This window comes from Callithrix jacchus, chromosome 16, assembly GCF_049354715.1.
Source record: "Callithrix jacchus isolate 240 chromosome 16, calJac240_pri, whole genome shotgun sequence".
Taxonomy (NCBI): domain Eukaryota; kingdom Metazoa; phylum Chordata; class Mammalia; order Primates; family Cebidae; genus Callithrix; species Callithrix jacchus.
Genome location: NC_133517.1, coordinates 76,880,468 through 76,907,381, shown reverse-complemented (window position 1 = coordinate 76,907,381; position 26,914 = coordinate 76,880,468). Strand labels below are relative to the sequence as shown.

At 35.5% G+C, this 26,914-nt stretch overlaps 1 protein-coding gene across 4 annotated transcripts in view; it reads left to right on the top strand.

Moving 5' to 3' along the window:
* The window catches only part of MTBP (MDM2 binding protein), an 80,839-nt gene that overhangs the window by 15,814 nt on the left and 38,111 nt on the right, over positions 1–26,914 (top strand). For 2 of the 4 annotated variants that reach the window (XM_002759272.6, XM_078353263.1), the window contains exons 10-13: positions 1,778–1,847; positions 9,530–9,647; positions 22,995–23,168; positions 24,999–25,106. In XM_002759272.6, the coding sequence (XP_002759318.3) occupies positions 1,778–1,847; positions 9,530–9,647; positions 22,995–23,168; positions 24,999–25,106 (470 nt within the window). The remainder of the gene's footprint in view (positions 1–1,777; positions 1,848–9,529; positions 9,648–22,994; positions 23,169–24,998; positions 25,107–26,914) is intronic. The other 2 variants (XM_054246782.2, XM_078353264.1) reach the window with 1 other exon arrangement.

The following is a 26,914-nucleotide window of genomic DNA, read 5'->3' as shown; positions in this document are numbered from 1 at the left end:
CTCATTGTTTTCTTCTTGAAAATTCCTTGCTGCAGAAAAGATAACATTTATGAAGGCATAGGAGAACCTTACCCAGCTGAGAACTGTTCATAGTCTAGCATCACTAAAGAGTTAAAGTAGTTTTTTGGTTTGGGGGTGTTGAGGGCAGTTGCTAGGTGATCATATTGGAGAGGCTTTTCAGATTAATCAGGTCCTAAGAGACCTTATGCATCATGATTGGTGAAAAATTCTATCCTAAAAATAGTGAGGAATCATACAAGGATTGTAAGACAGACAGTGGCTTAATGAGAAGTAAATTTTAGATCATGCTGGTAGGATTTTGGAAATCTGATAAAAAAATCAAACTAAACAAGTGGCATTTGGAATCGAGAGCCAGGGGAAAGTTCACGATGTGTTAAAGATGTAAAATCAACATGATATCATGATTTATTTATTATATGCTGAGAAAGTGAGAAGGCCAGAGAGTGTAATTGATTCCCTATGTTGAAACTGGTGTCACTAGGTGAGATAATATGAGACGAGCCATTTTCATAGAGGAAGAGGAATTCAGATTTGGGTAGTTCGAGTGGTAATGTACATTGTAGTAAAAACTATAATAGGTAGTTTTTAAAAAATTTCATCCATTGTACATTACTGTTGAGAACCATTTAACCAGCATGCTACCTGGCAGTGTAACTGTAGGTATTACTTTCAGATATAATCTATCATTAATCCTACTTTTCTCTCTCCTCATCTATTAGCAGCTTGTGGGTCAGAAGCTATTTGACATATTTATCTTATATTAGATTTACTTTAGATTTGAAAACCAGTGGTTTTCAAACCATCTTCCAAGGAAAATTGAGGACTCAGTTCTCCAGATAATGGGATTGAAAGATAAATCGAGTGGGTATGGCTCTTGGCCCCCACCTTCTGCAACCAGATTAGTACCTCTTCTGTCCTAAATATTAGGTTTCCAGATAAAATGTCACCTACAAAAGGTTTCTGCATCAAAAAGGATTGCAAAGCGCACTGTAAACTGTTCATGGTACCACCCAACATTTAGATGTTTGACCATGTTTTTGCATAATATTCAGTATAGTTTTTACTACCATTATGTTAGGAAAAGTTCTACAACTTGAAAAAAAAACTTCCCTTAAATAGCGTGTTAATGCTTTTAGGATAGGCAGAGGACTTTCTGGTGTATGGGGTAGAGAGGAAGGAGAAATGTTAGGAATCTGTGGGGTAAAAAAACTTAAGTAATTTTTATACTTAAAAAATGTTTAAATGTTTCTCCTGCCATTAGTGTGAAGAAACATAAGTATCAGTCAGCTGATGTATCATTTTATGTATTTAAGTAAATATAAATGCTATCACATATATCTGCAAATATATTCAACATATTTTAAACTCTCTTTTAAAAAATATAAGAATATTTAGAAATACACCTCAGAACAGAACATTTTGTATAAAAAGAGTTTGTTGTTGGCTGGAAATGAAACACTATCATAGTGTTTATGAATTTTTATTTAGAAGCTACAGTTTTTATAAATGTCTTGTTCTGTTAGTTTATAGTAATGCTCTTTATAGTAGCACTGTTTCTTAGTATATTTTCAGAATCAAACAAGCAATTGGAAAAATAATTATCCTTAGGGAAAGGAGTAATTGTTAATTGCTACAGTTAAATTTTTTAATAAATGAATTTAAGCAACGGTGGAAGCATTGAAATAATGAAATGTTTTTTAAGGAGTAAATTGTTTCATTGATACCATTACATCATTTCATTAACTCCTGTGTACAGAGGATTGACAAACAGTACCAAACGGAATTCTGTGTTGCTGCTGGAGCAGATTTCTTCTCTGTGTAGCAAGGTACAGAGGGTTTCTTGGGTTTTTCTTGTTGTTGTTGTTATACTTGACATTTAAGGATGTGTAAGAAAAGAGAATGTAACTTGTTAATCTGTTTGCTTGATGACTTAGTTTCTTTAATATAAGATGATTTTGGGCCTAACTCATATTAAGACATTTTGGACTTTTCGTAAAGCTGTAAAAGTACTCTGCAAACATAAGTGACTTTTTGTTTATAGGAGAGGTTTTCAGAAATAGCTTTATGATTGGTAATCGCTTTAAAATTTGAAAATAACAATGTTATTGTTAACCTAATTCTTCAACATCTGATTTCAGTTCTATGAGAAGACATTTGTATAGTTGGATTCTTTCTTTCATTGTAGGGCAGGGAATGAAAGTGAAAAAAGCTTCTCAGGTTTCCCTAAATTGTCATTTGGAAGTTTTCAATTTTTCTTTCCAAATTCTGATGATGTTTAGGAGATTTATGGCTACTTTAACAGTTATTTTGTATATATAATGATATAAAATTGGTATATTTTTAACTTTAAAGAAACTATAATAAAAGGAATTTTAAGTAGAATCATCTATTTAAAATCAAATTCAGTTTTTAATAGGAAAATGTAAAAGCTTGCTCTCTTTCTAGTTATTTATTAGACTATTATATTTCTGTGAAAACAATTTTTAATGCACAGATTGTTTATTGGCAGTACTTACATAACATTTTCTTATTGTTTTAATAACAAATAGACTATCAAACAATCCTACAGGGAGAAAATGATGATTATAATTATAGCAGTTTCCCTATGGTGCTATAATCAAGTCTCGGTTATAATTCCTATAGAAAATTGCTATAGTAAAGGAAAAATAATTTTGACCTTAAGGTGTATACTTGACTATATAGTAACTTAAAATTTTGGCTTCCAGCCTCTTCTTGCATAAATGTAATAGTCCTTTGAATAGGGCACCAAAGTACTTTCATCCTCTAAGAATAACTAATGTGCTAAATTTTGAAATTTTAAAATTTATCTTTTATTATTTATCCAACATATATTCTACTGTTTGTGAGACATTAGACTAGATTTCCGGAACCCAGTAATGAAGTGTACAGATGAAGCTTCTGTACTTGTGGAACTTACATTTTAGGGGACAAACAGAAAAAAATAGCTATGGACTTCATAAGAATTATGAAGAAATAAACAGCCTGAGATAGGGAATAAGTCAAGAGACCCTACTCAAATAGAGATTAATAAGATCATACATTTCTCCAGAACTATTTGCAGAGACATCTTATGAATGAGTATAGCTTTTTTTAAGTGCACTGAGAATAAAAAATACTTTGCTTTTATTTTAATCCAAGTAGCTAAGTAGCTCTTTTTATAACCCTGTCTAGTCACCTAATCTTTTGGAGCTGCTTCATTCTATGGCATGAGAATATTGTTATTTATCATTAATTATCTTGTCTATATTGTCAAATAAGGGAAGAAATGAATATAGATGGTATAATAGAAAGTCTTAAATAGAAGAACATGTTCTTTAGAAAACTTGAGTTTAAACCATACCTATGTCACTCACTGGCTTATAGCTTTTAATATTGCAAACTGGAAAAAATAATCCTTGTGTTACCTATTTCAGAGTTGTAATAAAAACCAAATTGCAATATATTTTATAAACTACAAAGGATGATATAAATGATGGTTGCTAACTAATTTTTTTATTGCCTTTGAAGTTTATGTGGCCCATTAAATGATTGACACACATGTGAAACAGTTTCCTTAAAAGTGTAAAGCACTAGACATTCTCTAGGTAATTTGAAAATATGATGAAATTTATAGAAATGTAACAGAGGAATTTGTAGAAATCTTATAGAGACTGTTTCCTTTTTTGTTTTGAGACAGTGTCTCGCTCTGTTACCCAGGCTGGAGTGCAATGGTGCAATCTTGGCTCACCGCAACCTCCAACTCTCGGGTTCAAGCAACTCTCCTGTCTCAGCCTCCCAAGTAGCTGGGATTACAGGCATGCACCACCATGCCCAACTAATTCATAGAGACTATTTCAAGTCAATATTAGATCTGTATAGATAGCTTAACACAGGTGTAACATAATCATTAGTCCATCTAGTTATTAAGATAGACAACACTAATCCTAGAAGCAACCTATTGATGTTTAGTAATATGTTTTCAGTTGTTTTGCTTTAAATTTGTTGTATTAGATTATCATTTTTTCTTCTTGAACCATGATTGTAAAATATTATAACGTACTTTATTAGTAAGGAATAGAGACTTTATGTTCCCAGTTTAATGCAGCAAAAGGGATTATTTTTATTATGTGACTTAGAAAGCAAATGTCTAAATGTGAAGTAAAGTAGTTTATTTTTCTTTTACATTGAGTTATAATTTGTTTTTTACTTTTTTTTTTTTTGAGACGGGGTCTCATTCTGTTGCCCAGGCTGGAGTGCAGTGGTATGATCTCAGCTCACTGCAATCTCTGCCTTCCGGGTTCAAGTGATTCTCCTGCCTCAGCTACTCAAATAGCTGGGACCATGGCACATGCCACCATGCTTGGCTAATTTTTCTGTGTGTATTTAGTAGAGGCAGAGTTTCGTCATGTTGGCCATGCTGGTCTTGAGCTCCTGACCTCAAGTGACCCACTGAGCTTGTCTTCCCAAGTGCTGGGATTACAGGCGTGAGCCACTATACCCGGCCATTTTTCACGTTTTTGAAAGAATATTTAATTACATACCAGTTCTTTGAAATCTAGCACTTTATAACTTGGGTTTCAGCCAGGCTTGGTGGCTTACACCTATAATCCCAGCACTTTGGGAGGCTGAGGCAGGTGGATTACCTGAGGTCAGGAGTTTGAGACCAGCCTGGCCAGCATGGTGAAACACCATCTCTACTAAAAATACAAAAATTAGCTGGTGTAGTGGCACATGCCTGTAGTCCCAGCTATGCGGAAGGCTGAGGCAGAGGAATCACTTGAACCCAGGAGGCAGAGGTTGCAGTGAGCCAAGATGACACCACTGCACTCGAGCCTGGGCAACAGAATGAGACCTTGCCTCAAAAATAATAAATAAATAAATAAATTACTTGGGTTTCATTTATTAAACAATTAATATTTTTTTCTTTTTTAAAAAATGTTTTTAGTGCTACTATTTGCCAGATGCTTGTTCTTGTTATTGGATAGAATAAGGTGGACAGGCCCTTTCTCAGGAAACTCTCATGGTACTTAAATTCTATTACTTTGTGTAATCTTCAGTCAGCATCTTAGCTTAAACAAATTATCTTTCTGTGTGTCTGCGATTAGCCCAAGAATGTAAATTAAAGGTTCTTGGAGTAAAGCTTATTGTATTAATAATTAAGCTAGATTAGGAAAAGACAAGATAGGATTGTTAGGGAGTTATGATGTTCACTAATCTTATGACTGGGAAATATTTCTTCAAAGAGGAATTTGCAAAGTTAGAAACATGATTTCCACGTTAAGGAGGACCTATTGAAAAGATTGAATCAAGAGGTTTTTCTTTTTGAGATGGAGTTTTGCTCTTTTTACCTAGGCTGGAGTGCAATGGCGCGATCTCAGCTCACCGCAACCTCCGCTCCTGGGTTCAGGCAATTCTTCTTCTGCCTCAGCTTCCTGAGGAGCTGGGATTACAGGCACGCGCCACCATGCCCAGCTAATTTTTTGTGTGTGTATTTTTAGTAAAGACGGGGTTTCACCATGTTGACCAGGATGGATCTCTTGACCTCATGATCCACCCGTCTCGGCCTCCCAAAGTGCTGGGATTACAGGCTTGAGCCACCGCTCCTGGCCCTGAATCAGGAGTTTTAAACTCAGGCTGGGTTCAGTGGCTCACACCTATAATCCCAGCACTTTAGGAGGCTGAGGTAGATGAATCACTTGAGGTCAGGAGTTCAAGCCTGATCTCAGGCTGGACCAGCCTGACCAACATGGTAAAACCCTCTACTAAAACAATACTAAAAAATCAGCCAGGCATGGTGGCACGCACCTGTAATCCCAGGTACTTGGGAGACTGAGGCAGGAGAGTCACTTGAACTAGGGAAGCAGAGGTTGAAGAGAGCCAAGCTCATGCCACTGCACTCCAGCCTAGGCAACAGAGTGAAACTGTCTTAAAAAAAAAAAAAAGATGTTAAAACTCAGATTTGAAATGTTATTTGGCATTTATATTCTGGAGATGGTATGATAGCTTGAACAGATCATCCACAAGTCTCTCAGAGGCTATCTAATGATTATGAGTGAGAACAAGTTATCAGCAGCTGAGTGTATTACAAATGCATTATAAACAACTGACAAATTTATTTTGTAGGGAATTATAGTTTGTGTAATTTCGAAATATTTTCATGTTTGTAGCAAATGTCTAGTCAATATCAGGATATCTCAAAAATTTGACAGTTTCAGCTAATGGGTCCCACCACATTTATATTAGGCTACAAGTAATACACTGAACTGCGTTTAACATCCCTAAAATGCTGAGAAAGCTGTAAGTGGGACCCAGCTGAGATACTCACATTACAGCCTTGTCTACCTTTTTAACTGTACAGTCTGGTCACATCTTTTGGGCTATGAAGTCTTATGTATGCAAGGAAGAAGAATTAGGATTTAATGTTGAGAAAATTAAATATATTTTTTATATTTCATCATTATTTTCTATTGCTAAATATTTTTATTTTTAATTTCTAATGCTTAACTACAAAAATATATTGACTTAAAAGATGATGGCCATAATAATAAAGAAAAACAAACATATTTCTTTTAACTTTTCTTATTTTGTTCCTAACATATTAGGTTGATGTAAAAGTAATTGTGGTTTCAGACCACGAATTTTAAATCATTATAACTAGGCTCAAACACATCTTTATTAATAAAAATAGAAATCATTGGTCGGGTGCTGTGGCTCACACCTGTAATCCCAGCACTTTGGGAAGCTGAGGCAGGCAGATCTCGAGATCAGGAGATTGAGACCATCCTGGCTAACACGGTGAAACCCTGTCTCTACTTAAAATACAAAAAATTAGCCAGGTTTGGTGGTACGCGCCTGTAGTCCCAGCTACTCAGGAAGCTGAAGCAGGAGAATCACTTGAACTCGGGAGGAGGAGGTTGCGGTGAGCCAAGATTTTGCCACTGTACTCCAGCCTAGGCAACAGAGAGAGACTCTGTCTCACAAAAATAAAAAATTGAAAATAGAAACCATTACAGTTAACACATTTTGCCAATGAGAATTAAGTTTGTTACTTCCTGTAGTATAAAAATCCATGCTTTGGAAATTGACAAACTCTTGGAAAGCATTTTCTGCATCTTGCCTTGCCTGTGGGAGCATTTTCCCTGTAAAAAGTTGTTGAGATGCTTGAGGAAGTGATAGTCAGTTGGTCAGGTGAATATGACATATGATGCAAAATTCTGTGGCCCAATTCATTAATCTTTTGAAGCATTGCTTCTGTGGCGTGTGGTTGGGTGTTGTCATGGATAAGATTGGACCCCTTCTGTTGACGAATGCCGGCTATAGGTGTTGCAGTTTTCGGTGCATCTCATCAATTTGCTGAGCATCTGAAATGTAATGGTTTTGCCAGGATTCAAAAAGCTGTTGTGGATCAGAATGGCAGCAGACCATGAAACAGCGACCATGACCTTTTTTTTAGTGCAGGTTTGGCTTTGGGAAGTGCTTCAGAGCTTCTTCTCAGTCCAACCATTGAGCAGTCGTCGCTGGTTGTCATCTTAAATCCACTTTTCATCACACAAGCTGATCGAGAAATGGTTTGTTGTTGTGTAGAATAAGAAGACGACACTTCAAAAACGTCAATTTTTAAAATTTTTGCTCAGCTCATGAGGCACCTACTTATTGAGCTTTTTTTTTTTTTTTTTTTAAATGAGGCCTCACTCTGTTGCCCAGGCTGGAGTGCAGTGGTGCGATTTGGGCTCGCTGCAACCTCTCCCTCCTGGGTTTGAGCAATTTTCCTGCTTCAGCCTCCCAAGTATCTGAGACTACAGGCACTCAGCCACCACATCCAGCTAATTTTTGTATCTTTAGTAAAGACAGGGTTTCATCATATTGGCCAGGCTGCTCTCGAACTCCTGACCTCAGGTGATTCGCCTACTTCGGCCTCCCAAAGTGCTGAGATTACAGGTATGAGCCACCATGCTCCTGCCTTTTTCACCTTTCTAATTTGATTCAAATGCCAAACGACCATAGAATAGTTGACGGTGAGTTTTTCTGCAACTTGTTGTATGGCTGTAAAAGGATCTGCTTCCTTGATTGCTCTCAATTGGTGATTGTCGACTTCCAATGGCCGGCCACTATACCACTCATCTTCAGGGCTCTTGTCTCCTTTGCAAAACTTTTTGAACCACCACTGCACTGTATGCTCTTTAGCAATTCCTGGGCCAAGTGCATTGATGTTGCGAGTTGTCTCCACTGCTTTATGACCCATTTTGAACGTGAGTAAGACAATTGCTCACATTTGTTTTTTGTCTAACATGCTTTGCATCGTCTAAACATAAAACAAACAGCAAGTAATAAGTCATTAGCAAGAAAACATAAAGCGAGAAATGTACATTAAAATAATGTATAACATAACCACATTTGTTTAAGAATGTATTCCAAATCAAATAGCAAATTCCATCAGTGCAAAAACTGCAATTACATTTGTACCAACCATAATATTTATTTTTGTATCTGTGAATTAAGTAAAAATAATAAATAGCAACAAAACTACCACATTAAAGTATTAGTGATCACGTATTTTATATAACCAGTCCATCGATACAGGACAGTTAAAAGTGATTTTGCACTAGGTTTAAGATCTTTGGCAAATGGCTTGCCTAAATTTTCCTGAAGTTTTAAAATGAAATTAATGAAATTTACTGAGATGTGCTGATTGATATAGCTGCATTTCTAGAATAACAGGAAGAATATAGCTTTCAGAATTGCGGTTGTATTGTTCAGCCCTTAATCAAACTGAGAATTTACCTAAATATATTATGGTAATTTTGTTGAACCAATATTTAATAAGCATCTGTATCCCCAGCCCTGGCAATCTGAAGATAAATATGCTGAGTTTGCTCATGAATCAGTCAGAAGTTGCTGTATGTTTTCTAGCATATAATTCATTGTCTTCTCTGTAGTTTTTACCTAGTAGCACTAAATTTCTTGTTTCCAGGAAAAAAGTTTCTAAATTGCCTTCAAATGTATTTTAATTTCAAAGCCAGAACAATAATCCATCTAGTCAAAAAGTTCTAAGATGATGGCTGAGTATAACAAAATCTTTTGGTGTTCGAACTCAGCCTTACACTGTTTTGTATATATACAAATAAATTACATCCACAATCTGAACTTGAAGCAAATACTGTGAATTTTTCAGAGATGTTTGAATGCCTTTCACTGTTTTTGTTTAGATTGTGGATGTAATTTATTTGTATATATACAAAGCATTTTGTATATATACAAAATATGCATTTTGGCTTCTATTTTGTTTTGTTTTCACAGAGGGTGGGCCATTGTTCTTACTTTTTAATTTTTATAGTGCAGTTATTGGGAGAGGGCATTACTAAATGCATGTTAAATAGGTGAAATATGAGTGGAAAATTGTCAGTTTGCACTGTTCGAGTTATAAGATGGTTGAATATAACAAAATCTTTTGTTATATTCAAATGAATCTCAGTGTGCAATCAATAAAAATATGGTCTGTTTTATCCAGGTCGGTGCCCTTTTTGTATTGCCATGTACCATTAGCAACATACTTGTTCCACCTCCCAACCAACTCAGTTCAAGAAAGTGGAAGGAATATATAGCTAAAAAGCCTAAGACAATCAGTGGTAAGTATTGTAAGTTTCAATTGTTTTAACGATGCAGCATAATGTGTTTATCAAATCTGAAGTGAAGATAACATTCTATATGAGAAAACAGTATTTCATGTGATTGTTGCTGAATACCAGGAGTCCACATCATTTTAATATTTTTAATTGCAACTTATATGAAGTATCTCTAACCATATTAATTTAAAATGCTAGTGATCCAAAGGCAGAATTCTTGGTTCATTAGATAGCTAATTATATTGAAGGGTTTCTCAGCGACATTTCAGGAATCAAATTTGTGAAAAGAGCGATTCATTTATTATATGGTACATTTTAAAAAAATGATAATTTTTTGAAGAAATTAGAAGTTATTTATTTATTTATTTATTTAGAGATGGAGTCTTGCTTTGTCATCCAGGCTGGAATGCAGTGGCATGATCTTGGCTCACTATAACCTCCGTCTCCCGGGTTCAAGTGATTCTCCTGCCTTAGCCTCCTAAGTAGCTGGGATTACAGGCATGCACCACCACACCCAGCTAATTTTTGTAATTTTGGTCAAGACAGAGTTTTACCATGTTGGCCAGGCTGGTCTCGAACCCCTGACCTCAAGTGATCTGCGTCTATCACCCAAAGTGCTAAGGTTACAGGAATGGGCCACTGCGCCTGACCTGAAATTTTTTATATAACAGTTTAACTATATGTTGTACAGTGTTCCAAGTATTGTATTTTAGAAGTATTAATTAATTAGGTCAACCTTATTACATTTCAAAAGAAAAATGTTTCTATGTAAATTTTTTACTGAAATGACAGATGTATAATGAAAAATGCCCGACTCACCACGTTTACAGAGATATTTTATGAAATTGTCAAAAAAATTGAATAATCATCTGCCACCTAAACAAATCATAAATAACAAAAAAATTTATCTCCCAATATTGAAAGCCTACTATGTGCCATATGCTATGCATTCATAACCTTTAATTCTCAAAACAATACTGAGAAGTAGGTTTTTAAAAAACCTTTATATTACAATTGAGAAAAATAAGGTAATCAAGGAAACCAAGAACCTTATCTAATGTCACAGGGTGGAATTAAAATTTCCACTTAATTTTGAATGTATCTAAAGACATGCATGGCTTCTTTTGTCATATCATGTATACTTCGTTGCAAATAATTTTTAAAAATTGGTCTTTTTGGCCTTTGATAAAATTCAACACCCCTTGATGCTAAAAACTCTTAATAAACTAGGTATTCATGGAACAGATCTCAAAATATTAAGAGCTATTTATGACAAACCCATAGCCAGTATCATGCTGAATGGGCAAAAGGTGGAACCATTCCCTTTGAAATCTGGCACAAGACAAGGATGCCCTCATTCACCACTGCTATTCAACATAGTATTGGAAGTTCTGGTCAGGACAATCAGGCAAGAGAAAGAAATATAGTATATTCAGATAGGAAGAGAGGAAGTCAGATTGTCTCTGTTTGCAGATGACATGATTGTATAGTTAGAAAACCTCATTGTCTCAGCCCAAAATCTCTTTAAGACAATAAGCAACTTCAGCAAAGTCTCAGGATACAAAATCAATGTGCAAAAATCACAAGCATTTCTGTATACCAGTAATAAACAAACAGCCAAATCATGAGTGAACTTCCATTCACAATGGCTACATAGAGAGTAAAGTACCCAGGAATACAACTTCCAAGGGACGTAAAGGAACTCTTCAAGAGCTACAAATCACTGCTCAAGGAATAAGAGAGGACACAAACAAATGGAAAGACATTCCATGCTCATGGTTAGGAAGAATCAATATTCTGAAAATGACCATACTGCCCAAAGTAATTTATAGATTCAATGCTATTCCCATCAAGCTACCATTGACTTTCTTCACAGAATTAGAAAAAACTATTTTACGGCCAGGCGCAGTGGCTCATGCCTGTAATCCCAGCACTTTGGGAGGCCAAGGCGGGTGGATCATGAGGTTAAGAGATCAAGACCATCCTGGTGAACATGGTAAAACCCCATCTCTACTAAAAATACAAAAAATTAGCTGGTCATGGTGGTGCGTGCCTGTAACCCCAGCTACTCAGGAGGCTGAGGCAGGAGAATTGCCTGAATCCAGGGGGCAGAGGTTGCGGTGAGCCGAGATCGCGCCATTGCACTCCAGCCTGGGTAACAAGAGCGAAACTCTGTCTCAAAAAAATAAAAAAAGGAAAAACTATTTTACATTTCATATGGAACCAAAAAAGAGCCCATATAGCCAAGATAATCCTAAGCAAAATGAACAAAGCTGGTGGCATCACACAACCTGACTTCAAACTATACTACAAAGCTACAGTAACCAAAACAGCATAGTAGTGGTACCAAAACTGCTATATAGAGCAATGGAACAGAACAGAAGCCTCAGAAATAATGCCACACGTCTACAACCATCTGAACTTTGATGAACCTGACAAAAACAAACAATGGGGAAAGGATTTCCTATTTAATAAGTGGTTTTGGGGAAACTGGTTAGCCACATGCAGAAAACTAAAACTAGACCCCTTCCTTCACCTTATACAAACAATTGAACTGAAGATGGATTAAAGACTTAAATGTTAAGACCTAAAACCATAATATCCCTAGAAGAAAACCCAGGCAATACCATTCAGGACATAGGCATGGGCAAAGACTTCATGACTAAAACATCAAAAGCAATTGCAACAAAAGCCAAAATTGACAAATGGGATCTAATTAAAGAGCTTCTGCATAGCAAAAGAAATTATCAGAGTGAACAGGCAGCTGACAGAATGGGAGAAAATTTTTGCAATCTATCCATCTGACAAAGGGCTAATATCCAGAATCTACAAAGAACAGGGACTTAAACAAATTTACAAGAAAAAAAAAAAAACCACATCAAAACATAGGCCAAGATTATAAACAGACACTTCTCAAAAGAAGACATTTTTGTGGCCAACAAACATATGAAAAAAGGCTCATCATCACTGGTCATTAGAGAAATGCAAATCAAAACCACAATGAGATACCATCTCACACCAGTTAGAATGGAGATTATTAAAAAGTCAGGAATCAACAGATGCTGGAGAGGATGTGAGAAATAGGAATGCTTTTACACTGTTGATGGGAGTGTAATTTACTTCCACCATTGTGGAAGACAGTGTGGCAATTCCTCAAGGATCTAGAACCAGAAATACCATTTGACCCAGCAGTCCCATTACTGGGCATATACACAAAGGATTAGAAATCATTCTGCTATAAAGCCACATGCACATGTATATTGCAGCACTATTCATAATAGCAAAAACTTGGAACCAACCCAAATGTCCATCGGTGATAGAGTGGATAAAGAAAATGTGGCACATAAATTAAAAAAGCATGAGTTCATGTCCTTTACAGGGACATGGTTAAAGCTGGAAACCATCATTCTCAGCACGCTAACACAGGAAAAGAAAACCAACCACCACCTATTCTCACTCACAAGTGGGAGTTGAACAATGAGAACACCTGTACACAGGGAGGGGAACACCATACACTGGGGCCTCTTGGGGTTTGGGATGCTAGAGGAGGGATAGCATTCGGAGAAATACCTAATGTAGATGATGGGTTGATGGGTACAGCAAACCACCATGGCATGTGTATACCTGTGTAACAAACCTGCACATTCTGCACATGGATCCCAGGTCTCAAAGTATAATAATAATTTTAAAAATTTAGTCTTCAATTTTATGTCAATATTTGTGGAAATCATTTATTCTCATGTAGCAGGATAAGAGTATCTGACAGTTTTATAATTCTAAATGTTAGATAATTTAAAAAGTCTAAATTCCACTATCGTCTCATATTTTTACAATTGGAATTGTTTTGAAAAGAAACATGCTTAAAGGTACTCTTGGAGAAAATTATATCTGATTGTTTTGTTGACAAACAAGTCTTGTAATAAAAATATTTTCAGTGTGACTAGACTAATGAGGACTGCTAAAATGTTTTGAAATGATGAAGCATGTGCCTTCTTCACATTCAAATCACCATGGTGAAAGTGTTTCAAAATAGTGAGCTGACATCAACAGTGGATTGGATAAAGAAAATACGGGCCAGGTACAGTGCCTCACACCTGTAATCCCAGCACTTTGGGAAGCCGAGGCGGGTGGATCACAGGGTCAAGAGATCGAGACCATCCTGGCCAATATATTGAAACCCCATCTCTACTAAAAATACAAAAATTAGCTGGGTGTGGTGGCGCGCGCCTATAGTCCCAGCTATTCGGGAGGCTGAGGCAGGATAATTGCTTGAACCTGGGAGGCAGAGGTATCAGTGAGCCGAGATCGCTCCAGTGCACCCCAGCCTAGCACCTGGCGATGGAGTAACACTCTGTCTCAAAAAAAAGAAAAAAGAAAAGAAAAGAAAATATGGTACATATATACCATGGACTACTACTCAGCCATAAGAAAGATGGTACATGTATACTATGGAATACTATGCAGCCACAAAAAACATGTTGCATAAACACCATGGAATACTATGAAGCCAGAAAAAGATGATACATATAGACCATGGAATACTGTGCCGCCATAAGAAATGTGATACATATACACCATGGAATACTGTGCAGCCATGTCCTTTGCAACAGCATGGATGCAGCTGGAGGCCATTATCCTAAAACAAATTAATGCAGAAACAGAAAGCCAAATATTACATGTTCTCACAAATGGAGGCTAAACACTGGGTGTACACAAATACAAAGTTGGGAACGGTAGACACTGAGGACTCCAAAGGAGAGAAGTTGGGAAGAGGGCAAAGACTGAAAATCTTTCTCTTGGGTATTGTGTTCACTATCTGAGTGACAGGGTTAATAGAAGCACAAACCTCAACATCACACAATACACCCTTAAAACAAACCTGCATATGTGCCTCCTGAATCAAAACTCAAAATTAAAAAAAAAAAAAATTTGGGCTGAAACAGACAAGATTAAAATTGTATCGTCAAGTGATTTATAAATTTCATCTTGGGAAATAAAGGACTGATAAGGATTTTGAAAGAAATTTTAGTGACGGAGACAAAGTATTCTTTTTGTCAACAAATATTTTTCTGTGCCTGCTGTGTGCAAGGCATTACTCTGGTGCTAGAAATATAGTGGTGAACCTTTCAACTTGACTACTCACCTTCATTGTACACTTAACTTTATTCTCATTCTTTTCAAGCATATATGGAACATTCTTCAGGACAGACCCATATACATGCTAGCCCATTAAATGAATCTCAGAAAATTTAAAAGGATAGAAATAATACACACCATATCCTGCAATTTCAATGGAATTAAGTTAGAAATCAACAACAGAAAAAAAACTGAGAGATCTCTCAACTATTTGGAAATTAACACACTTCCAAGTAACCTATAGGTCAAAGAAGAAATCAAAAAGGAAATTAGAAAATAATTCTAACTGAATGAAAAAAAAACAAAACAAATAAAATGTATGGAACACAGCTAAAGCAGTACTAAGAATATCTGAAATGCTTATGTTAGTATGGAAGAAAGATCAACAATCAATTATTTAAGTATCAACCTCAATAAGCAAGAAGACCTAACCTAAATGAGAAGGAAGAAAACAGACCAGAAATTAATGATTAAAATATTGAGGAATATATCTACCAAAAGAAGTATAAGACATGTTCACTGAAAACCCCAAAATGTTACTGAGAGTAATTAAGATAAAAGTAAATGGAGATATGCCATATCTTAATCATTATTAAGATAGAACACCCCAAATTCAACCCAATGCCTGTTAGAATTCCAGCAGGACTTTCTACAGAAATTGACAAACTGATCCTAAATTTGTATGGAATTGCAAAGCACCTAGAAAGGCCAGAACAATTTTGAAAAGGAAAAACATTTGAAAACTTACACTACCTATTTCATGACTTATTATAAAGCCAGAGCTATCAAGACATTACGATACTGGGCTAAGAATACATAGATCCATGGAACAGAATAGAGACAAATGCCAATGGGAAAAGGACAGTCTCACTCAACACACTGCTGGAAGAATTGGATATCTAAATGTAAAAATTATGTATATATATGTATTTAGACTTTATGTGAAAATTAGCTCAAAATGAATCATATAATTCAAGAGGTAAAACTATAAAGCTTTTGTGGGATAACAGATATACAACAAAAGCATGATTTATAAAAAGGAAACAAATCTGTAAATTAGAATTCACCAAGGTTCAAAATGCTCCCTTTTTGATAAACAGTATTAAGAAAATTTAAAAAGAAGCTACTTAGAGAAAAGAGTTCCAATCATATATTTAACAATGGACAGACATTTGAAAATTTCTTGCAATTTTATGTATAATAAAACAACTGAATTAATAAGTGAGTGAAATGATTGAGTAGATATTTCACCAAAGAAGATACATGAATGGCTAGTAAACTCCATGAAAAGATGTCCAACATCATTAGTCTTTTGGAAGATGCAAATTACAACCAAAATGTGATTGTACAATATATTCATTAGAATGGCTACAATTGAAAACAGTGACTAAAACAGTTGATGAGGATGTGGAGAAGCTGCACATCTCACACATTATTGCTGGGGACATAAGATACGACAGCTACTAAGCAAAACTAAGCTACTAAACTTGCACTTGACTGTACAACTCAGCCCTTTCGTTCTTATTTACCCAAGAGAAATGAGAACATATGTTTACACAAAGGCTTATATGCAAGTGTTTATAAAGGTATTCATAATAGCCAACACTTGGAAACTACACAAATAATCCATCAACTGGTGAATAGACCATTTTTTGCATATAATAGAATACTGAGCAATGAGAAGGCATGAAAGTTTGGGGTGTACCTGAAAAACATGTTAAGTTTATAAATAAAATTAGACAAGATTATTTATTGTAAGATCGTATGTATGAAAGTTCTATAAAAGGCAGAAGAAGAGAGAAAACAGATGAATGGTTGTCTGAGGCCATGGGTAGAAGAAGGCAGATTGACTGCAAAGGCATGATGGAAACTTCTCAGAACTGGATCATAGTGATGGATGCACAGTTGTTTACATTTCTCGAAATTGGTTAGACTTTAATATATATGTACATAATGTAAATACATGTGTAATTTTACATCATTGAAGGATTATATTTTTTGTAAGAATCACTTTTTTGTAAGAATCATTTAGGTCCTTCAACCTAAATGCAGAGTTTTGTTTCTCTCTGCATTTTGTTCAATGTTCAAAGATCAATCATTGTTCAATGATTCTTAACACCAGCTGCAAATTAAAATCACCTTGGGCTCCACCTGAGAATAATCCAACCCAAATCTCTAGGGTAGACCCAGGGTGTCAGTGCTTTGTTAGACCATCCTCAGAGGTTCAGATGTATATCCAAGATTGAGAACCTCTATCCTAGGTGGTGCTTTCCCCAACACTAGGCGAAAATCACTGTTACTGAAGAATCCTTCAGATGCTTTGAGGTAGAAAAAAATTGAGAATCATACTTTAGGTCTTTAATTCCTTTTGTAGAAAATGAGGATACTACTACTTGCTTATTATGCCTCAAATGTGTTTGATTCAAATTGGTAATGAAGGTACACACTTTCTAAACTCTGCAGTAGCTTTTTGTTATTCTGTCCAATCTTATATGCTTCTGTGTCTGGAACAATAAATCATTGCTGTTCATAATGAGTAGGATCTGGAAATATCTTCTGAATGGCTTCTCTATTCATTGTAGCTTTCAAATTGTGTATTTTATTATATTGTAATTGAGAGGAATTGTATTTAATTTATGATCCTAATATTACTTAATTGTTTAAAATAGTCATGATGAAATTGATAAATCTTGTGTTTTTATAATTTTCACAGTAGTGAGGCTTCATACACCTATTCAACAATACTATCATTTTAAAAACCATTTTAGATTATTTTTAAAATTGAACCACAGGCATTTTCTTAAACAATTTCAGTGGCAGCCCAGTTTTATGCTAAATTGTTCAAAGCTTACTCTGATGAATATAGTGGGGTATCAAGCTAGGTAATACATTATTGAAGATGCTTTATAAATATGAAGTAATTAGGCTGATTTTTTTTTTCTTATGCCTCCTCAGCTGGCACTAAGGGCTGTTTCAAAAGTTGAATCTAGAATTAAACAATGATCTCATTGTTGAAAAGAGTGTAGCCACCTAAGATGCCTACATTGGAAACTAGCTTTTGTTTTATTGTTTCATTTTTGGAATTATTGTTAAAATAATTGGTTGTATTATTTTGCCATTTCTTAATGAACATATATAATTATCAGTAAGTCAGAATATTCACTTACTCAGAATATCCTGTTTTCCCAGTAGACCTGGAATATTTTTTTCTTCTATCATGTGGAATATTATTTATCCTTTGATTATTATGATTGTGTTTTCATATTGTTTAACTATTTTTCAAAAAGAGTGTTATAGGGTTTTAAGAACCACTAAGAAACTTATTGACAAAGAATATAACTTGATTGTTATTACATAAGAATTTTTTTGCTAATAGTAATAAAGACATAAGACTTTATTGTAGTCTATATGCTATATGTAAACTTTGATGCAATTAATGGTTACTTAGTAGTTTCTACTTCTTCCATTTTATCTTTATAGTATATCCATAATGTATATATATATGTATATGCTTTCAGTGGAAAAGGGGCATACAAGCCAACACCTTCTTATCAAATGATAATGTAAATAAACGTAACAGTTGAAAATAGACAGACCTTTTTTTGGTAATCATTTTCCTTTATTACGTTAGGAAGAGTGATGAGACTGGAATAACTATGCTAATTGTAAGTCTGTTCCTCTCTGTGGTATTTACATAAAAGTTATTTATAAGTCTTCAATTAACACCTGCCAGATCTGGAGCAACATTTTTGAAATGACTGCAAAGTCATTACGGCTAGGGGAGTTCTTTACAGTAAGTATTTTTCTTTTGAGGAAAATAAGATTGTTGTAGTTACAAGCTTCAGTGATTAAAATGCAAATAAAGGTGATGGGATTTTAAATAAATATGGAAAGAATGTTTTAAATTGAAGATATATATATATAAATTGAATGAGCAAGCAGCTAAAATGGTAAATGAATTAAAGTTACTGTATCTTTTGGCAAACCTTAATTTCAAATAGGTTTTGAAATTAATTAAAAAACACTTGGTAACAACAAGTGTTTTTCCTTTCTAATAACCTTCATTTAATTTCATTTTCTGAAACTGCAGTTTATGAACAGAATTAATGTCACTCTAGCAATCTAATTGTAAAAATGGTTTTTGTTACTTCATGATTGTTTTGGGGATGGACTACAAACCACAGTATCTTCATGTCTGTGAAATAAACTGTATCTATTATAATAAAATTACAGTACTTTCTTAGTATTTTGGGATGTACATATGTGTATATGTATCACATTCTATATACTATATAAAAGAATCTTTTATATGCTTTGTGGTTGTCTATAAAGAACTAAAGTATGATAAAGAACTTTCTTTTAATGAGCATAACTTTATATTCCTAAGATAATTTTTAAAAATACAGCTTTATTGAGATATAATGCATACCATACATTTTACCTTTGTAAAGTATACAATTCAGTGGTTTTTTAAAATGTCACCGAGGTTTACAACTATCGCCACAATCAATTTTAGGACATTTTAATCTCCCTAGAAAGAAGCCCCATACACATCAGCAATTATTCCACATTTCCACTACCCATTCCTCCCCTACCCCTAGGCAACCAAAAATCTATTTTGGTCTGTATAGATTTGACTATGCTGGACATTTCATAGAAGTGTAATCATATAATATCATAGAGTTTTTAATGACTGGCTTCTTGGACTTAATATGTTTTCAAAGTTCATTCATGCTGTACATGTTGTTGCACTTACCAGTACATCATCCTCTTTATTGCTGAATAATATTTCATTATTTAGATATACCACATTTTATTTATCCACACATGAGTTGATGGATGTTTCGGCTGTTGATACTTTTAGGCTCTTATGAATAATGCTGCTCTGAATATACAGGTACAGGCTTAAAATTATTTTCAGTATAAATCTAGGAGTGGAATTGCTGGTCTTCCTCATTTTTCAGTGTCTTAGGTAGAAGGTTAGGTTATTGATTGAGATCTTTAACACTACTTCAGCTCTATTTGATAAATTTTATATTTTTCTTTTATCTTAGAATGTTTTTAAATTTCCGTTGTGATTTCGTATTTGACCCATTGGTTATTTATTGGCATGTTGTTTAATTTCTACATATTTGTTAATTTCCCAAATGTCTTTCAATTATTTGTGTCTAAAAGGACTGATTGTACTTTTCCACTCCAGTGTTTCCATTGGATTTTTATTTTACATCTTTTCATCTGTATTCTCTTGTATTGGATTCTGTATTCATCTCTATTGGATGAGACATTGTCATCATACCTTTCATTGCTTCTTAAAGCGTGGTTTCCTTTAATTCTTCGAACATATTTATAATGTTTGCTTTTAAATCTGTTTTATTTCCTTCTGGGACATCCCACAAGTGTTTTCTGTCACTTGCTTTTCCTCTTCTGTATGTATTACACATTCTTGTTTCTTTGTGTGTCTCATAATTTCTTGATAAAGATGACATTTTAGGTAATATATTGTAGCTATTGGTTAATGATTCTTCTCTCTTATTAGGTTTTTTTTTATTGTTGTTTGCATACTTATTTGTTGTATGAGTTGGTTAGGCAATTTTAATGAAGTCTGTTTGACTTTGGTGTCATTCTTCAGAAGACGCAGTCTTCAGTATGGCCACATTTACCCTGGGAATACAGTGGTCTTTGCCTGACTGCCTCCCTTTCCCGTTTCCCTGATATCTTCTTTGCCTCATTTGCTATCACATGCAGCTGTTTTATATTTCACTAAAATTTCCACCTTCACTAATTGCTTTATTGTTTTTGACACTGCATTGGGGATCAGATTGTTCCACATCCATTTAAATTTGGTTCATTTTCGAGGCCATTCTTTGATTTGGATTCTAACACCAAAATGGCTCTTCTTAGCTGTCTCATTCCCTGGTTATGTGTAATGAACTACATCTTTTGCTTGTTTCTCTTAATTGGATGAATTACCAGCCTTTTTTTATTGCTTATTACCAAGTCTCCATAGTTTTTGAGACCATCTTTAGGCTCCAACTTACCCGCAATCTTTTTCAGATAAAATCAGTTTCTTTGAGAAGAACTTAGGGCTTTCTGTTTTAAGATCTCTTCCCCTGGGCAGAATCTCTGAGCCACTACTTTGGTAGCTGGGGCAGCATGTAGCTTCTGGTCTATTTTTTCTTTTTTTTTTTTAGGCAGAGCCTTGCACCGGGTTGGAATGCAGTTGTACAATCTCAGCCCACTGCAACCTTTGCCTCCCAGGTTCAAGTGATTCTCCTGCCTCAGCCTCCCAAGTAGCTGGGACTACAGACACGGGCCACCACACCTGGCTAACTTTTATATTTTTAGTAGAGGCAGGGTTTCACCGTGTTAGCCAGGATAGTTTGGCTGTCCTGACCTCATGATCTGCCCGCTTTGGCCTGCCAAACTGCTGGGATTACAGGGGTGAGCCACCATGCCAGGCCTGGTCTTCATATACCTCTTCCAGTATAGAAACTTTGCCCTGTAAGTGTGTGCTGACATAAAGACATTTGGGTCCCTATTTCTCAGCTTGCCTATCCTAGAGTAGAACCTCTACCTTATGAATAGGGGCTAAGTGGAGAAAGGAAGTCCCTGAATTCTCACCATATGCATCAGGAATTTAGTCTCTTCAACTCAGAATGAGGAGATGAGACATGCTGACATCCTGCTCATTCTGTGAGATGCTGTAAACCTTGATTGGGAGTGGAGGGAAGAGGGAGACCCCTTTTCTTGGCCATAGCCACTTTGATTGGAGTTTCTGTCCATCTGCATTGGGAATGGGTTGGAAAGAAGCAGGTTGCAGCTGAAGTGCTGTGAACTCTTAAAAACTAAGCCACAAACTGCTTCTTCACAACCCATTCCCAACTCAGATGGATAGAAGCTCAAGTCTATCCAACCTGCTTCTTCCCAACCCTAATCTTATTATATTTTCCTGAATAAATGTTTCTTCATCTGGTATATACCTTTAGGATCATTTCATCAGTTGTGCTTGTATTGCTGGGGAGTGGTTCCACAGACTCTCACCCTGCCATCCTGATAGCCCCTAAAATAAACTTAAGGGAAATAGAGACATAGGTAACTTTTTAAAGAGGTAAGCATTCACTTTGATTCCCTGATAATCAATCAATCAACGTGTAACTCTGCCTTGTATATCTTCAAGCCAAATACACTTTGTTTTACCCTCTCTAGAGAATAAGCCTCTAATCTTCTGACAGTCATTTGCCTGAACAGAATAAGGGACCAGGAGGCCTGTTTCTCAAGTTGACTTTCAAACTATCTTCCTACTCCAACTTCCTTTTGCTTCCAGTGCTCTCCGGGGTCACCATTCCGGAGCCTCTTGAGAACACTTGTATAAATTGTGTTGCTTTGGGGCTTTCTCTGCTGTTTTTCTCAGCTTCCTTAGCAGGGAAGAGATTGAAGTCTGTTACCAATTGTTCATATGCTTTTCTACTTTCAGATTTTAGTTGTTGTCTCTTCCAAATGTTCGTTCTTATATGTTTATGCTATTTTTAAGATTTACTTATTCTCATTTAGTGGAATTTCAGGAGATAGTGAATATAAATGTTTATGTTCAACTCACCATCTTCGACAAAATGGATTCTGCTTCTATTTTTAATCTCAAAGGCTTCACTTTTTCTTCAACCTTCACTATAACCCTCACTTGATTTGCTTTTAAAATATACTGGAAGCTCTCTTAACTGACCTTCACATAACTGGCATGCCAGATTAATGAATGCTGTCCATTCCTTCTGTAAAATACATTATGGATGCACACTGCAAGAAGCAAAAAGCTACTCCCAAGTACAGCTGTGCACTTCTACTCCCACCAATTGTGTTGTGTGTGTTTGCAGGGGTCAGTTTATTTTCCTTTAAAGAAATGGAAGCTGTAAATGGTATACATTATTGATGTGTTATTTAAGAAATATACTGTGGAACTCGAGTAAGCCAGATCAAAAGTTAAAGAATGAGTAGTCATAGTTTTAATTTAAACTAAAAGATTTATGCTATTTGTTTGTTGTGATTTTTTGCTTTAACAGCTTTCTCAATTAAATGAACAGTTATTAGCCCTGAATGTATTAACAGCTTGTTTTAAAATAATATAGAAATGTCATTATAACCTGTGGACCAAATATATGGTTCTGTTGTGTTGTGTGCTGAATTTTCATAATACTTAACAAGATGATTGTTTTTGTTTAGTTCCAGATGTTGAAGTGAAAGGGGAGTATTCTAGCTATTATCTCTTGTTACAAGGTAATGGCAATAGAAGATGTAAAGCCACATTGATTCACTCAGCCAACCAGATCAATGGCTCATTTGCACTCAATTTAATTCATGGAAAGATGAAAACAAAGACAGAGGAAACAAAATTGAGTAAGTGTTACGTTAGATAGAAAAACATGTTTACATTTGTTTGTGTGTGTTAGTTAGCATATGTGGAGCCACATGTTCTATTTCCATCTTCTTCCTAGGCTTTATTGTATAGGTTATCTATTGTTGCATAACAAACTACCCCAAATTTAGCTTAAAAATAGCAGTTTATTGTTATCTCTCATTATCCTGTGGGTTGAATGGGCTCAGCTGGATGTTTCTATTTTGAGGTCCTACATATGATTACAATCACATACAACTAGGGCTCCAGTCCTTTGAAGATTCCATAGGGCTTGATGTCTAAGATAGCTTCTTCACACCCATGTTTGGTTCCTGGGCTAGGAGGGCTGGAACAGTTGAGGGTTGATTTTCTCTCCACAGGCCCTTTACTTACAGCTAGCTTGGGCTTCCTCACAACGTCGTGGTCTTAGGATAGGCAGACTTCTTTTTTTTTTTTTGAGATGGAGAGTCGCTCTGTGGCCAGGCTGAAGTACAATGGCATGATCTCGGCTCACTGCAACCTCCACCTCCCGGGTTCAAGCGATTCTCCTGCCTCAGTCTCCTGAATTGCTGGGACTACAAGTGCGTGCCACCACACCCAGCTAATTTTTTCATTTTTAGTAGAGACAGATTTTCACCATGTTGGCCAGGATGGTCTCGATCTGCCCGCCTTGGCCTCCCGAAGTACTGGGATTACAGGCGTGAGCCATTGTGCCTGGCCTAGGTTGACCTCTTACATGGTTCCTGACTTAGAGCAATTGTTCTATGAAGCTGCAACGCTTTCTATGTCCTAGCTAGAAGTCATTCAGTGTTGCGTTTACCTTACCTTATTTGTTACATAATGTGAAGCATCTCCAGTAATTAACAATCTATTAGGGAGGACTACCACAGCGTGGAGAATAGGGAAGATCATCACTATGCCAACCACCAGGAACAGGAGTCTAAATACATCTTTCTGCTGCCCCCTGGGCTACTGTTTAGGTCCACCATGTACTGGTTACCAATTTGTCCTGGTCTAGTGTGTCAGAACACACTCCCATACAAGTTATGTGAAGCGGGTTTATTTCTTATAGACAGGCAGCAAGGAACAGAAGAAGCCTATGTTCTGTTGTGAGCCATACCCCAAGGCTCAGGAAGCTTCCCAGAGCAGATGGAGTCTTGACTGCACGTGTGCCATTTGTACCACAGCTAAGGAATCCCAAAAGGCAGCCTGACCTGGCTTCTAAATTTCAGGGGCCGTGTGACTCATTGGGCAAAGCTTTGAAGGACATCCTGATTTTAGGGGACAGAGAAAGAAAGCCCAAGCTATCCTGGGCAGTTCCTCCCTATTTCAAGATAGTACATTTCCAGTACATTCTACAGTTATTCTGAGTACTATGGGCATGAAGAAAGGGGAGAGAGACATAGCTAAGGCTATCATGGGACCATGTAGCACATTTGTCTACCTTGGATTCATTGTGGAAGGGACTGCACAGAAAAAAATAACAGGAGATGTGATTCATTTAGTGGCTTTTCGGGGTATCTTTACAGACTAGCTACCATTTCCTATCTGTGATTTCTGATTGGGTAGAAGAAATTGTGATTCAGGGAGTTCTACTTTGCTATCTAAATTCCCTTAATTTAAGAATCAGGTCAGTATTTAAAAATGCAAAATAATTGAGTATGCTTATTTTCTGCTGCTTAATTATTATAATTTACTTTGAAATGTGTAAGATCAAGAGAGGTGAGAGATTGACTTTTATTTGTTGTTAAATCACTGCTATAACACATTTCCCAGGAACTGGCAGAGGGCATCTTTAATGTTGACCTTTTTTTTAATTTATTATTTCTCAGGTTTTCCTTTTGACTTATTGTCACTTCCACATTTTTCTGCGGTGCAGATTGTACAGAGAGAAAAACAGTTAGCTAATGTTCAAGTTTTAGCTTTGAAAGAATGCCTAAGTAAGTAACAATTTGTACATTTCATCCTACTCTAAAAATGTTGACTTGTTCAGACATGAGCTACCTTTATTTGCACACTTTTTCTCATATAGTTTATCTTTTAGTCATGCTACTTATTTATAGAACTATTTATGATAGTGATAATATAGAGTAGAAGAGATTTTTCACTAGATTCAGAGTTTTTCTATTATTTGTACATCACTGTTAACATTTGTAAAAATATTTCATCAGACAAATTTTGTATTTCAAAATTTGTTTTTAATTGCATGCTAGAAAAGATATTTAAATTTTTTTTTCTATTTAATGTAGAACTCTTGATAAAATATTATTTTATGTATTTTTGGTAGTAGAAGCTGAACACTATGAATAGGAAAAAATACAAGTCCTAGGCAAATTAATGTGTTACTTTGAGCATTGATTCTTAGAGTTTAATAATGATCATCAGTAATAAGAACATTTCATATACTGAGTGACATTGGCATTATAGATTTTTCTTATTCAGAAAGGTGTCATAACTTCACATTTTTCTCCTATTACAGTTAATTTGGTTATACGTTTTAATTTTTTAATATAAATTTTAAGCATTCATTTATTACCTAATTGAACTTATTTATTGTTATGTAATTTCTAAGAAATTGATTTAAATTGCATGTAGAAAAAAATGATATTAGAATTATATATAGCATATATTATAAAATAAGAACTATTATCTATCATTCTTTTTTAAAAAAAATATTTAAAAATTGTGAATTTGGTAGCCTGACTATTCAATAGAAGATAATTTTTTTTTTTTTTTTTTTGGTTTTAGTGTCTTGCATTGGAATAGAAGATAATTTTAGAATACTTGGTCTCAATTATTTATGTAAACATTACAAACTTTTTCAGTTGTAAAAATCCAAGGTAATTGTGTAGTCTTGAGCTCCTCTAACCGTTGATTTTTTTAAACCAAGATAATGGTGTTTGCTCAAGGAAAGTGTAATTAGAAAGGCAAATCATTTTTAATAAAGGGTGGTATGTGCTGTAACGAACACACACACACACACACACACACACACACACACACACACATTAACGGAAATACCAGTATTGTTATGGCTGTAAAATGTTTATTTCAGACATCAGCCAGCTGTATTATTCATTTTTTAACTTCGCTCTATTCCTGCCAAAAACCCATCAGGCCCAGATTTTCTTGCCATAAGCCTCTTGCAGCTTTTTAAAATTCAATTCCTTCAACATCATCATTCTCTCATCTTCACCTTTGTTCCTCACCTTTTCAAATAGAAAAACGATCAGAGTAGAAGACCAGGGACCTCTCTGAAGCTGTTACATCTCTTCTTTGTGAAAGGAGAAGACTTAACCCCAGTAGGTCCATCCCTCCTGGTTGTGTGGGAAGGGAAACATGGCAGTTATAACTAGGTTGCTGCCTAGAAGTGTGAGTGAAAAGTTCAACAGAGTTGGTGTGAGAAAGCAGGAGAGGGTACAGAAATGCTTTAAAAAAAAAGCACATCTGTAGGGATGCCACTACTAGTTAGGAACCTGAAACTGAAGAAGACCTTAGAGCTAGTTGCTGCTGGAGACACTAGCTCTGGGTATGTCCATGAAATGGCCAGTTTGCAATCTGAAGCATTAAATCTTGATTCAGATTAATGATCCAATTAATCTATTTATGATGAAAATGCTTACTGAACAAATCTCTTCTCTACCCAGAGAGTTAATACTGGATTAAAAACTTGTGGACAAAGATGTATCTGTTTAGAATGCCTGTGTCTCAAAAGGCAGAGGCAAACGACAGCAAAAGAAAGTTTCCA